This window comes from Sphaerodactylus townsendi, linkage group LG07 (assembly GCF_021028975.2).
Source record: "Sphaerodactylus townsendi isolate TG3544 linkage group LG07, MPM_Stown_v2.3, whole genome shotgun sequence".
NCBI classification, from domain to species: domain Eukaryota; kingdom Metazoa; phylum Chordata; class Lepidosauria; order Squamata; family Sphaerodactylidae; genus Sphaerodactylus; species Sphaerodactylus townsendi.
The window spans coordinates 112,476,505-112,491,734 of record NC_059431.1 but is presented as its reverse complement, the minus strand read 5'-3'; the positions used below and the strand labels follow the sequence as shown (position 1 = coordinate 112,491,734).

Below are 15,230 nucleotides of genomic sequence, written 5' to 3'. Positions count from 1 at the left end.
GGGGGGGGGCACATCTGGTTCTAGTCATGGAAACAGACCTTGCTTGGGAACACGAGCATGAGTCAGCAGTCGGTACGGTAGGGAGGAGAGAGCTGGACTAGAGAGTCACTGTTGCTCAGGGGTGATTGCAAACCCATAAATCAGAATGCTGGGGGCTCGATAGGATTGCCAAACCTCCAGGTGGGGACTGGAGATCTCCCAGAATTACAATTGATCCCCAGGCAATTGATCCCCAGGCAACAGAGATCTAAACTACTTATTCCACTTTTCCTGAATGAAATGGTTGATTTGGGTGGTCAAACAGCTGCAGAACCCTACCCAATGCAGAGCTTTCTCACTAGCTAGATTTAACATCTAACATTACAGCTGCGAAGAACGAGTTCCTGGTTCGGAGTCATCTGCATCTTGGGAATATGTGCGGGTGGGGGGGGGGAGAGGAGGGGAATCCCCTTTTGGAAACTTATGATCTAAGAAAAGCAAACATGTCTGGAAATAGAAAGAACCACCCTGGGAAACAGGACTTCGCAGCAGGAATCTGACTTCCTGGTACTCTGTGTGTTATCTGCTTTGAAGAGACGGAAGGATGGGTTATTTATTGATTCGTGACTCCGGTGGAGCCTCTGAAGCTATTTATACAACGTATTTTGGCATCTGCTCTAACCCAAACAAAGAACACACTGGGCTCTGATATGTGATGTGAACACCGACATGAATGCCAAAGTTATTTCGGCACCACGACCAGCAGGCAAAAGCCAAAGTCAGGAACTTCCAGTCTCGTTGTGTCTTACAAGTACTGGACTTGATTTATTTTTGTATTTTTGGCTTTCCAGGTAGCTAGCAACAAAATCTTAAAATGCACCCACATAGCTCACAGTTTCTGGTGGTTCCTGGAACTACCCTCTATGATATTTGGGTTTTCCCCAGAAGTGATATAATGGCATGCGCTGGAAGTGATGCCATCCTGTCGCCAGTGACATGGAACGCTCTGGCATTTGGGTCAAACATCTACGATAAAAATGGCTCCTTGTCTTTCAAAACTTTGATTAAAAAATTATTTCCATCAAAAAGGGCTTTGACCATAGTGTTTGGGCTCAAATGCCAGAGCGTCCTGCATCACCAGCAATATGATGGTATTTTTAGTCAGCTGGAAGTGATGTCACTGGTGACATTGTTGTGATCCAGGGTTAGGCCTCCTCCTGTTGCCTGTAGGTCCCCCTGCCAATGGCAATCCTACAAAATTCCCCAAGTGCCCACAGGTTCACCAAAGTCCAAGACTTAAGGGCTTTCCCCACTACAGAAGGGAGCTAAGGTCGACTCGGTTCCCTTCAGTGGAGGGCGATTCCAAGCTGTCCCCACAGCAACTGAGTTGGCCCCCTGGAACTGAGCTAAGTGGGCGGGATCATCTTGGTGCCTGTTTCGCTCCTCGATTGTGATTGGCGCTTGTGTTACGGCGGGAAACAGGAGCGTTCTTTTTTTTTACAGTTCTTACAGTTTACAGTTACATGCGCTTTCTGCCCGCCAACACTCTCCCGTTCTGCGCATGCCACAAAACTGGCTCGTGATTGGTTGAACGGATCAGGTGTCGTTTCGATGTTTCCCCACTTCAAAGCTTCGAAGCGGTATCAACCTTGTTCCAGCAGAAAAGTGTAGTTCATAACTGCGACAAGGATGTCGCAGTTCTGAGGGTGGGAACTGAGACAAAACAATGTTGAGCTCGATGGCAGTGGGGATTCACTGTTAGAGTATCCCATACCTAGGCTAAGACATTGACCATCCCTGTTCATAAAGGGAATTATTATTACTCCTATTTTTAACAAAACTGTGTCGTAGACGTGGCAAAATTCTGTTTTGCAGTTTGTTGTCAAAAGTTTTTTTTAAAAACAAGCACATGGCCTATGTGGGCTGTCAAACCCAAATAATCTGTGAACTAATTGGAACCGTCTATTTCATCTCCACCCTAGACCTCACAAAAGGGGATTGGCAGGTAGCCATGGATCCCAAAGATTAATCCAAAACAGCCTTTGTGATCAGGAAGAGACTCTTTAAATTTACAGACCTTGCCTTTGGGTTTAGCATTGCGCCAGCCACCTTCCAGCGGTTAATCGATAAGATGTTGGTTGGGCTAAAAGGCGGCGCAACTTTATCTAGCTATTCGTACGTAGGCACAGACTTATCCATGGCCTTTGGGAGACCATGTGCATGTTGTTTCAATGTGTAATGGCTCTGCTACTGAAGAGAAGAGTTCGCTAGCTGCTGAGTCGGCATCTTCCCTTAATTAGGAACTTGTGATGAGCTTAAGGAGCAGCAGTGGCATAGGAGATTAAGAGCTCGTGTATCTAATCCGGAGGAACTGGGTTTGATTCCCAGCTCTGCCACCTGAGCTGTGGAGGCTTATCTGGGGAATTCAGATTAGCCTGTGCACTCCCACACACGCCAGCTGGGTGACCTTGGGCTAGTCACAGCTTCTCGGAGCTGTCTCAGCCCCACCTACCTCTCAGGGTGTTTGTTGTGAGGGGGGAAGGGCAAGGAGATTGTAAACCCCTTTGAGTCTCCTGCAGGAGAGAAAGGGGGGATATAAATCCAAACTCTTCTTCTTCTTCTTCTTCTTTAAGAAGAGCCTGCACTTGAAATATTTTATTTCAGGCTATTGACATAATCCAATTGGCTTGACAAAGAATACAAAACAAAACCATGTCCGGAGGTTTTATAGCAGTGGTGGCGAACCTTTGGCACTCCAGATGTTATGGACTACAATTCCCATCAGCCCCTGCCAGCATGGAGTGCCAATGGTTCGCCACCACTGTTTTACAGCCTCTAAGCCTCTAAAAAACCTCTATGTAAACTTCTTGTTACTTTACCTGTTGGATTTAAATATCCCTGGATTGATTGTCAGAAGAAGCGAAGATTGGGACTGTCACAATTATAAACCAGTTGTCACAATTGTAAATCATCTGTTTATGGCTCAAGTCTATAAACCCAATAAATAATAATAATAATAAAAAAGTATTGAGCTTATGTACGCCAAGGTGTAGTATTTGTTATAGTGCCCACCTGGAGATTGGCAACTCCGGGCATACATTGTCCCCACCATTCTAAAACATTTTAAAATGTTAAACAAGAGCAGTCCTTATGTCACTTTTTCCAAACAAAACAACCCCGTGGAAAATTCTCCCAGATGTGCCGGTTGTGCAAATAAGCACTGAGGCGGTTCTTTGGCCCGGGACCTAAAAGGATATTATCATGGTTTTGAAAATAAGGTTCTCAAGGGGCAAGAAATGAATAGCTAGGGTCCCCCCGCCCCCCAGTCAAATACAGATTATATCGACAAAGACTGCAGTCCTGAGTTCAGACCCATGGAACAAAGTGGGACTCACTTTCAAGAAATGTGTATAGACTAGGCAGAGGTGGGATCCAGCAGGTTCTCACAGGTTCCCGAGAGTAGGTTACTAATTATTTGTGTGTGCCGAGAGGGGGTTACTAATGGGTGATTTTGCCACGTGATTTTTGCCTTAGTTACGCCCCTCCTCTCAGCAGTAGCGTGCAGAACTTGAAGCAGTCTAGCAGGAGGTGCACCGGCGTGCGTGGCAGCCTGCGCCTGCGTGCATTCGTTTCCCGCCCAAGGACCGGCGCAGTGTCTGCATCCTTGCCACAGCCCCGTCCAGGAATGCCCCGCCCCCGGAATGCCTGGCCACGCCCCCATCGTGCCCCGCCCAGCCCCATTGGCGCTACGCCACAGTTTGAATCCCACCACCATGGGAACCTGTTTCTAAAATTTTTGGATCCCACCACTGCCCATAAGCAACGCCTGAAGGTACAGCCTCCTATTATGGTTGCACATTAGCAAACAGTACTAAAAAGTATATCTATGCCTGGACATGGGTGTTCCATTGATCCATTAAAGCTAAACGAAGAGTTGGTTATTATACCCTGCTTTTCTCTGCCTTTGCGGAGTCTCAAACAAACTCCTTCCCTTCCTTTCCCCACCCACGACACCTTGTGAAGTAGATTGTGCTGAGAGAGTTCAGAGAGAACTGTGACCAGCTCAAGGGCACCCAGCAGGCTTCATATGTCAGAGTGGGGAAACAAACCCAGTTCTCCAAATTAGAGTCTGCTAATTCTCAACCTTCCTAATGCCACGACCCTTTAATACAGTTCCTCATGGACTGTCAATTGACAGCTGGAGCTTGTCCAGAGGAGGGCGAGCAAAACGGTAAAAGGCCTGGATTCCATACCCTATGAGGAGAGACAGGGAGCTGGGCATGTTTAGTCTGGAGAGGAGAAGATTAAGGGATGACATGATAGCCATGTTGAAATATTGGAAGGGATTTCATGTTGAAGAGGGAGCAAGCTGGTTTTCTGCCGCTCCAGAGATTTGGACAAGGAGTAATGGATTCAAACTATGGGAGAAGAGATTCCACCTAAACATTAGGGAGAACTTCCTGACTGTCAGGGTTGTTCGATGGTGGAATGCGCTTGGAGTGTGGCGGAGTCTCCTTTGGAGGTTGTTCTAAACAGAGGCTGCATGGTCAACGGTCAGGAGTGTTTTGATTGTGTCTTCCTGCATGGCAGGGGGTTGGACTGGATGGCCCTTGGGGTCTCCTCCAACTCTAGGATTCTAAAGCAGGTGGCCGCAGCCAGATCTTGTGGGCCCCTAAATTGCAGGACCGCTCTCCCCTGAGATCCATCCCTTCCCATCACTGTCTTCTAGGCGAAGACTGTTTATTTTTCTATCTGGCATTCTCTCAGTGACCCTCCTTTTGACCCTATTGTTTGAATTGCCGGCCTAATGGGGTGTATTTGACTCGTGGTTCCAAAGTGGCTTGCGATCGTTTTATAATGTTCTGCTTTTAAACGACTGCTACTTTGACCGCCTTGACTGGGCAAAAGGGAGTACAAATTCTGTAAATAAAGAGCTAATAAATAATATCTTGTGGTCGTGCGCTCTCCGTTTTGTCTTTCCCGAATCTCTCCGCCAACAGTTTCACCATAAGAGGAACACGGTTCTCTCTCTCCACACCGCGTACGATCTTGTAAACCTGTCATTTATCATCTTTTCCTTACTAAAAGAACCCCCCCCCTCCCTAAATTGTTTGCCTTTCCTCATAAACATAAGAACATAAGAACAAGCCAGCTGGATCAGACCAGAGTCCATCTAGTCCAGCACTCTGCTACTCGCAGTGGCCCACCAGGTGCCTTTGGGAGCTCACGTGCAGGAGGTGAAAGCAATGGCCTTCTGCTGCTGCTGCTCCCAAGCACCTGGTCTGCTGAGGCATTTGCAATCTCAGATCAAGGAGGATCAAGATTGGTAGCCATAGATCGACTTCTCCTCCATCAATCTGTCCAAGCCCCTTTTAAAGCTATCCAGGTGAGTGGCCATCCTGCGGCAGCATATTCCAAACACCAATCACACGTTGCGTGAAGAAGTGTTTCCTTTTATTAGTCCTAATTCTTCCCCCCAGCATTTTCAATGAATGCCCCCTGGTTCTAGTATTGTGAGAAAGAGAGAGAAATTTCTCTCTGTCCACATTTGCTACCCCATGCATAATTTTATAGACTTCCATCATATCCCCCCTCAGACGTTGCCTCTCCAAACTAAAGAGTCCCAAACGCTGCAGCCTCTCCTCATAAGGAAGGTGCTCCAGTCCCTCAATCATCCTCGTTGCCCTTCTCTGCACTTTTTCTATCTCTTTGATATCCTTTTTGAGATGCGGCGACCAGAACTGAACACAGTACTCCAAGTGCGGTCGCACCACTGCTTTATATAAGGCCATGACAATTTTTGCAGTTTTATTATCAATTCCTTTCCTAGTTGCTCCATCCCTTTGTGCACGTTTCCTAGGTCTATGATACACACTGTGACATTCAGCATCCAGAAGATAAAATCTGGCCAGGCCGAGATTTATATACGATATTCGTTCCTTAGTTCGTTTCCTAAGAATCCCCACCAAGAAATTTGCCCATTTCCTGAGAACTGAGAGCACCATACTACAAATTCAGCACTAATCATTTACACGCCAGTGTAACTTTGTGGGGAACAATCACGTTGGCTCAGTGTTGTTGTGAAGTTTTCGCAGTCTAATACGGCAGTGGAAAAACACCCAGACGGAGAAAACTCCGGGATGTGGTTTGTCTCCCGCAACCCAGACTGGTTGATTAAAAGTCAACCAGCCCGTAAGCGGCAGAGCGAAAAACAAGACTTTGGTGAGGTGAAAACACACCTCCACGGGTCTGCGGTATTCAAAGAAGGCTGGGAGGAAGTGGAGCCGTCCTCCGCAAGAAGCCAGGAAGAAGAACTTGCCACCGAAAAGAAAAGGCGACGTCAGAACGCGCTCAGAGGAAATCACATTGACGGCTATAAATAGACCCAAGGGGTATGGCGTTGGAGCTTCTCAAATTAGCACTACGCATTATGGGGAGAGGAATTAGGGTGGATTCCCCCACGGGGGTTGGAAATCTTTGCTGAGTGGAAAAACCTTCCGCAGCGACCGGGGGACACTTTTGTGTTTTGTGTTCCCGGCCTCCAGGTCATGCTAGGACAGTGATGGCAAACCTTTTCGAGACCGAGTGCCCAAATTGCAACCCCAAACCCACTTATTTATCGCAAAGTGCCAACACGGCAATTTAACCTGAATACTGAGGTTTTAGTTTAGAAAAAACGGTTGGCTCCGAGGCGTGCTTTACTCGGGAGTCAGCTTGGTGGTAGTCGGTGGCTTTGCTTTGAAGCAACCGTGCAACTCTTCCAATGGGTGAATCACGACCCTAGGACGGTTTACTCAGAAGCAAGACCCCTTGCCAGCAACCAAGCTTACTCCCAGGTAAAGGATTGCGCTTTAGTTTAACAGCGCTTAACAGGGTTACCTACACTGCTTCCTCAAAACTAGGTCTTAGGTTTAATGCTAATAATCGAGTCCAGCGGCCCAGGCCAGCCTAGATGTGTGGAGGGGGCACTCTGTTTGCGCGTGCCCACAGAGAGGGCTCTGAGTACCACCTCTGGCACCCGTGCCATAGGTTCGCCATCACTGTGCTAGGAAATTCCCTGGGATTCAAACTCACTTCCACCCGACAGAAGTGGAATCCTGCACTGTGCAAATGTTTTTAGGACATTATAAAAAGTGTTTGGGGGAAGAACTTCGCACTGCTCTCTCCCCACCAAGCGACGTCAATCCGCTACATTGCTCTCAACCTGGGTTTTTCAAAAATCACACAAAAATCACACGTAGAGTTTTATCTTTCTTTTTTTAGTCCAGCATTTTAGCCATGTGAAAGCACACATGGACCCATGGGCCCGAGCACTTAAGAACATAAGAACATAAGAACAAGCCAGCTGGATCAGACCAGAGTCCATCTAGTCCAGCTCTCTGCTACTCGCAGTGGCCCACCAGGTGCCTTTGGGAGCTCACATGCAGGATGTGAAAGCAATGGCCTTCTGCGGCTGTTGCTCCCGAGCACCCGGTCTGTTAAGGCATTTGCAATCTCAGATCAAAGAGGATCAAGATTAGTAGCCATAAATCGATTTCTCCTACATCAATCTGTCCAAGTCCCTTTTAAAGCTATCCAGGTTAGTGGCCATCACCACCTCCTGTGGCAGCATATTCCAAACACCAATCACATGTTGTATGAAGAAGTGTTTCCTTTTATTAGTCCTAATTCTTCCCCCCAGCATTTTCAATGAATGCCCCCTGGTTCTAGTATTGTGAGAAAGAGAGAAAAATTTCTCCCTGTCAGCATTTTCTACCCCATGTATAATTTTATAGACTTCAATCATATAGACTTCAATCAGACGCCTCCGCTCCAAACTAAAGAGTCCCAAACGCTGCAGCCTCTCCTCATAGGGAAGGTGCTCCAGTCCCTCAATCATCCTCGTTGCCCTTCTCTGCACTTTTTCTATCTCTTCAATATCCTTTTTGAGATGTGGTGACCAGAACTGAACACAGTACTTAACACAGTACTTAACTGAACGCAGTACTTAAATGTGTCACCCAAGTTCCTTAAAAATGTTTTATTAATCCACGTGCGTGCCTTAACGTAAGGGAATGGAGGGAAATGAGCAAAGGAACCAGGAGTTGCTGTGGTCGATCACGCTGGTCGTGATTCTGGAGTTAATTTGAAAAATTCTCCCTATTAAAGATAAATCGAGGAGGGCTCGAATGTAGGCCGCAGAGCAAAGCTCCAAAAAAAGGGATGACCAACGGGACTGGAGAGCTGGTCTCACCTCTCACTTAGAAAACAGTATCGCTTTTCCAGTGTTTTTCCAGTATCATTTTTCTCCTCTTTTGCCCTGTTGGCCAAGCCAAGCCTTTTTGTCTGAATAAAACCACAGATTGCACTAAGTTGTGCCAGAGAATTTCCCAATCGGGACACAAACGGATCCCCCTCCCCTTCTATGAAGTGCTAAGTGATAAAATCCCTACTGGCTGCAAAGGGAGATGTCGTAACATTCAAGTTTACGGATGATGCAGAACGTAGACGCTGTTCCTGCAGAGTGGTCCCCCTCCCTTTGGAGCAGCAGTGGCGTAGGAGGTTAAGAGCTCGTGTGTCTAATCTGGAGGAACCGGGTTTGATTCCCAGCTCTGCCACCTGAGCTGTGGAGGCTTATCTGGGGAGTTCAGATTAGCCTGTACACTCACCAGAGGCGTTCCTCCCATTGGGCAAAGTGGGCAGCTGCCCTGGGCGCCACCTTGTGGTGGGCGACAAAATTGCAGGTTCATTTGTGGAGGATTTTGTATTTTCAGTGTTTTTTCCATTTTTGGCCTGCAGGGGGCGTGGATTTTAGGCTAGCAGCACCAAAATTTCAGGGATTTTTTGGGAGACTCTCCTGATGATATCACCCAGGTTTGGTGAGGTTTGGTTTAGGGAGTCCAAAGTTATGAACTCCCAAAGGGAGTGCCCCCATCCCCCATTGTTTCCAATGGGAGCTAATAGGAGATGGTGGCTACACCTTTGAGGGTCCATAACTTTGGACCCCCTGAACCAAACTTCACCAAACCTGGGTGGTATCATCAGTAGGGTCTCACGAAGATACTCTGAAATTTTTGTGCTGCTATCTTAATAATTGCACCCCTGACAACAGGCACCCCCTAAATTTCCCCAGATTCTCTTTTTAAATTCACTCCCTTCCCACCAATGCTTGTTTTCTTTCTTTCTTTTATTCTCTCAGTGCCTAATAAAGGTGGTGGTGGTGGTGGTGGTGGTGGTGGTGGTTATTATTAAATCTACCCCCTTCGGCATGGATTTAAAGGGAGAATCTGGGCTTCCTAATTTGAACACCATTGAAAATGATGCAGTTTGTGGGTGGATTCCAGCATCACTTGTTTAAACTAGGGAACCCAGATTCTCCTTTTAAATCCACCTTAAAGGGAGAATCTGGGGTCCCCAGTTTAAATAACATTAAAAGTGATGCTGTTTCCCCCAATTGGGGGGACTGGATACAACACCATAAAATGTTTTCATAGCAGTAATAAAACATTTTGAAAGCATTTTGAAAATGTTTTCCAAAAATTATTTCTGCTGTGTGGCATGGCCCATTGCTGTGCTCAGATTTGTGAGTTGGGGGATGTTCTATAATGTGATAAGAACATAAGAACATAAGAACAAGCCAGCTGGATCAGACCAAAGTCCATCTAGTCCAGCTCTCTGCTACTCGCAGTGGCCCACCAGGTGCCTTTGGGAGCTCACATGTAGGATGTGAACGCAATGGCCTTCTGCGGCTGTTGCTCCCGATCACCTGGTCTGTTAAGGCATTTGCAATCTCAGATCAAAGAGGATCAAGATTGGTAGCCATAAATTGACTTCTCCTCCACAAATCTGTCCAAGCCCCTTTTAAAGTGATGGTCTGTCCAAATCTGTCCAAGTGATGGTCTGTCCAAATCTGTCCAAGCCCCTTTTAAAGTGATGGTCACTTTGGAACGACCTAGTGGAAAAAAAATCATTGTTTGGTCACGGTGGGGGAGGGTGGCCGCCCATGGGCGGGGGGGGGGCATCAAACTCAGGTTTTGCCCAGGGCTCAAGTTTGCCTAGGTACGCCCCTGACACTCACCCACACACGCCAGCTGGGTGACCTTGGGCTAGTCACAGCTTCTCGGAGCTCTCTCAGCCCCACCCACCTGACAGGGTGTTTGTTGTGAGGGGGGAAGGGCAAGGAGATTGTCAGCCCCTTTGAGTCTCCTGCAGGAGAGAAAGGGGGGATATAAATCCAAACTCCTCTTCTCCTCCTCCTCCTCCTTCTTCTTCCTCCTCCTCCTTCAGAGCTGTATTTACAACCCGGGCTTGGCCTTTGCAGGGGCAGCGTCTGCGTGTGGGGAGACTTGGCTGCCTCGATCCCTCTTTTCTGGGAAATATTGCAACAGACAAAAACCAAAACAATATCCTGCCCACTGGCTCATTGTGAGGGCCCAGCCGTAAATTGCGTGGGTGAGGAAAGGAACTCACCCGGGGCTTTCATTAAAATTCAGAGGGGATCTTTGGGAAGTATTAGTTACCGAGGCTGTCGCCCGCCCAGATTATGAGTTTCACAAGCAGCAAGGTAGATAGTCATCCGTTAAAATGGTTTTGATCGATGGTGCTATTGGATTGCAGTGGAAGCTTCCCTGGACTCAAAAATGCGTGCACAGGAATGTGTATGTACACAATGCAGCCAAAAGACCTAAAATGCAACGGGTTGCAGACCTGTTAGAAGCATGCATGCGCACAATAGAGTTGTCAGCTCATGGTTTTAGGGGCGGAGCCCGAGGAAGGTGGGGGTTGAGGAAGAAGAGTTTGGATTTCTACCCCCCACTTCTTTCCTGTAAGGAGACTCAAGGCTGCTTACAAGATCCTTTCCCTTCCCCTCCCCACAACAGACACCTTGTGAGGTAGGTGGGGCTGAGAGAGTTCTGAGAGAACTGTGACTGGCCCAAGGTCACCCAGCAGGAATGTAAGAGTGCGGGAACACATCCGGTTCACCAGATAAGCCTCTGCCACTCAGGTGGAGGAGTGGGGAATCAAACCCGGTTCTCCAGATTAGAATTCACCTGCTCTTAACCACTACACTACACTGGCTCTCCAGGAGGGTCAGACAGAGCCCCCCTTCCAAAGTGGCCATTTTCTCCCGGGGAACTGACTGTTGTCACCGGAAGGTGTAATTTCAGGAAATCTACAGACACCCCCTGCAGGTCAGCTTACTCAAGTGCACACAAGTGTTGCATATATACCCCTTGGCCAATGTATGACTTAGACAAGGAGGTGCATTCTCTAAGAAAATGTGTGCAGTAATAAGTTTGTTAATAGGACTTATAGCAGTAATTTCCTGGAAGGAGGAACGTAGGTTTTTTTTAACCACCTCTTTTCTCTACAAAGAATCTCAAAGCAGCTTACAACCATGTTCCCTCCCCCAACAAGCACGTTGCAAGGTAGGCGGGGCTGAGAGAGTTCAGAGAGAACTGTGACTGGCCCAAGGTCACTCAGCTGGCTTCATGCGAAGGAGTGGGGATTCGAACCCGGTTCTCCACTCTTAACCGCTACATCACGACGGCTCGGCGGCAAGGCCTAGAAAGGGCAAGAACATCAGCAGGCATTAATACCTCAGGCTTCATGCATCGTTACGTTACTAAGAATCCTAGAAAGAACACCTAGGGAATGATTTGCAACATGTTTTGGTAGCATGTAGCAATTTTTGAATGATGGAAATAAGTACTAATACTATACATATGCACTGAAGAGGACGCACATGCACTGAAGAAGATTAGCGGAAACGCACTTCAGCGCGCAGGCGTTTTGCTGCTGCTTCTTTGAACCTTGCTGCTCCTTTGAACTGGTACAATTTGGCGGCAGGTTGCTGTTTCTTGAACCGGTGCCATTTGGCAGCGTGGTGAGTGGACCGCGATTCCACCAGATTCCGCCTTTTTTTCCATTGGACTGTGAAATGAAATATTTTTGGACTCATGGAATGATTTCATTCTTGATTATGTTATGTTGTGGATGTTGCATATATGCACTTTAGTCATTGTTGGTATTAACACTTCCCTGTGCTATCCCTGTTGTGTGGCAAGTTTTTTTTGGGGGGGGGGGGTTGGCCAACCTTGTTCCTTGTCTCATTAATACCACAGAGTCTGAACTCGGAAGCAGTCGTTTTCTCTAGGGAACTGATGATCTCCGTAGTCTGGACACTAGTTGTAATTCTGGGAGATTTCCAGGCCACCTGTCGACATTTCCCAAGGGCAGAGGCCAACTTACTGGTGATCCCTGGCCCCTCAATGATGCGGCTAGCCTGTACCTGGGCCAGAGCCTTTACAGCTCTGGCCCCGGCCTGGTGGAATGCTGTCCCTCCAGCTGTCAGGGCCCTGCGGGATCTTAACGAGTTCCGCAGGGCCTGTAAGACTGAGCTGTTCCGCCGGGCCTTTGGGGAGGCTGGCCGCTGATGGCCCCCTATAACATCAGTGGATCCTGCTGCTGCCCTGTCCCCTCCTTCTGGTTTTTAGGGGATTTGATAATAGGTGCCATCTATTATGTTGATTTTAGTATGCTGCGTTTTAATGGGGTGGGGCTATTTTATTTTATATAGAGCCAATTTAATTAGCATTAATGTAGGGTGACCATCCGTCCCGATTTTCGCGGGACACTCACGCTTTTGCGCGATGTGTCCCGCGTCCCGCCGGGCTTTAACATTGTCCCGGTTAGGGAATGTGCTTCTGCGGCCGCGCGCACGTGGCCGCAGGAGCACACTGCCTTTTGCGGCGGCGCTTCCCTGTCTCCTGACCGGGGAGTGCTGCGTGCGCGTGCGCCCCGCTTTTCCATTCTAAACATCTGGTCACCTTATATTAATGGATTTTAGTCTTTGGTTTATGTGCTCTATTTCTGTTTTGTTGTTCACCGCCCTGAGCCCTTCGGGGGAGGGCGGTATATAAGTTTAACCAATAAATAAATAAATAAAAATATTACAGCATGAACAGAGCGGTTTTTTCCCCCTAAGTTTGCCCTTTTCTCCTGCTTTGTTTATTCAGCAAATTTTGCGTGACGACTCTTCCGGCGCCTGCTCACGAAAGCTCACCAAGTAATGTGATAGAATAACATCGTAAAAAGAATCCTTCGACTGTTAGCAAGTAGCCATAAAAGCAGGCCACCTGCATGAAGCAATATTTAGTGGTAAAGTTGCCAACGGCAGTCTGGGAAATTCCTGGGGATTTGGGGGCAGCGTCTGAGGATGGAGGAATTTGGAGGGGGGGGGAGTCGAATCTAGAATCTGTGTTATATGATACAGTCCACACTGTGAAGTAGGCATTTCGTCCAGAGGAGCTGATCTCTACAGTCTGAAGGTCAGCTGGAATCCCAGGAGAGTTCCGGATCCTGCCTGGAAATTGGGAAACACATTCAGCTGCCAAAAGCAGTATTAGTAAAACACTCCTCAAACTAGAAGCAGACCATAAAAGGGCTTAAGTTTTTTAAAAAGCCAATGGCAAAAAAAGAGAGAGTTTTGTTCTGGAAGGGTGGGTGTACTAATTGTAGGAATTCTAACAGCAAGGAGCCACCATTAAAAAGGCCCTGCCTCTGTTTGCCACTCACCTCACCTCTGCAGTGGGACATGGACAGAGTGGAGTTTGTGAGGGGGATCTTTACCGATGGGTTGGAGAGTAGGGGAGTTGACCCTCAATAGCTTTCCATTTTTTCAAAAGCAACTAAGACACTCAAGATTATTGGGCAGTTTTTTTGAAATTGGGAAACTACTGGTAATTTTTTAAAAAATTAATTATGCAAATGCTTTGTGGTTGCCAGAGGAATAAGGTTGCCAACTTCTATGCAGATGTGAAGCCCCACTCCCCCGAATTACTACTACTGAGTATAGACACCTTCTGGAGAATTACTACTACAGACTACAGAGAGTGCCAGCCAAGAAAGCCAATGCGATTCTGGGATGCATCAATTGTGTCTAGATTGAGTGATGTAATTGTACCTCTCTATTCTGCATTGGTCAGACCTCACCTGGAGTACTGTGTTCAATTCTGGGCACCACAATTCAAGGCTATTGACAAGCTGGAACGGGTCCAGAGGAGGGCAACCAAGATGGTAAAAGGTCTGGAATCCATGCCCTACGAAGAGAGGCTTAGAAAGCTGGGGATGTTTAGTGTGGAGAAGCGAAGGTTAAGGGGGGACATGATAGCTATGTTTAAATATGTTTGAAGGGATGCCATGTCGAAAAATTTCTCACAATACTAGAACCAGGGGGCATTCATTGAAAATGCTGGGGGGAAGAATTAGGACTAATAAAAGGAAACACTTCTTCACGCAACGTGTGATTGGTGTTTGGAATATGCTGCCACAGGAGGTGGTGATGGCCACTAACCTGGATAGCTTTAAAAGGGGCTTGGACAGATTTATGGAGAAGTCGATCTCTGGCTACCAGTCTTGATCCTCTTTGATCTGAGATTGCAAATGCCTTAGCAGACCAGGTGCTCACCTGGTGGGCCACTGCGAGTAGCAGAGTGCTGGACTAGATGGACTCTGGTCTGATCCAGCAGGCTAGTTCTTATGTTCTTAGAGGGAGCAAGCTTGTTTTCTGCTGCTCCAGAGACTAGGACCAGGAGTCATGGGTTCAAGATGCAGGAAAAGAGATTCCACCTAAACATCAGGAAAAACTTCCTGACAGTAAGGGCTGTTTGACAGTGGAATGCATTACCTCGGAGTGTGGTGGAGTCTCCTTCTGTAGAGATTTTTAAAGAGGCTGGTTGGCCATCTGCCAGGAGTGGCAGATGTGTGTGTTCCGGCATTGCAGGGGTGTGGATTTGATGGCCTTTGGGGGTCTCTTCCAACTCTATGATTCTATGATCTTCTGAAGGAAATGGCTGTTATAAAGGGTGGATGCAAAAGGGTTATACGCAGATGAGGTCCCTTGCCAACCTTTTCTGGGCTCCACGCGCAAATCTCCAGGAGTTTTTCTAGCCAAATTTGTCAACTCTACACATTGATCAAGGGTGAGCAGAATCTTACTGCAGGAGGAAATATTAATCCCCCAGTCTGGTTGATTCATATTTGGTTTCCCAGATCCCTGGTTTGTCATCTCTGAGTCATACCTGACCAAGTTTCATGGATGGCCGTTGGTATGTATCTCGTTTTTATTAGCACTGGTCAAAATGACACAAGAGATTATTTGTCGGGGTATTGGGTTCCAGCCCTTCCATTCTGGGAAGAAATAATTTCCCCCATTAAGATGTGCCTCTACACTACTCTGTATTTTGTATTGCGTCATTCTTTCCCAGAAT

General features: G+C 47.4%; 1 protein-coding gene across 1 annotated transcript in view; it reads left to right on the top strand.

Annotated features, from left to right (window-relative positions):
• Positions 1 to 13,555: 13,555 nt before the first annotated feature.
• LOC125437063 (protein sel-1 homolog 1-like) overlaps positions 13,556 to 15,230 on the top strand; it is a 17,158-nt gene continuing 15,483 nt past the window's right edge. Inside the window, 2 exon segments of the mRNA XM_048504432.1 lie at positions 13,556 to 13,604; positions 15,013 to 15,068. Of these exon segments, the coding sequence (XP_048360389.1) occupies positions 13,556 to 13,604; positions 15,013 to 15,068 (105 nt within the window).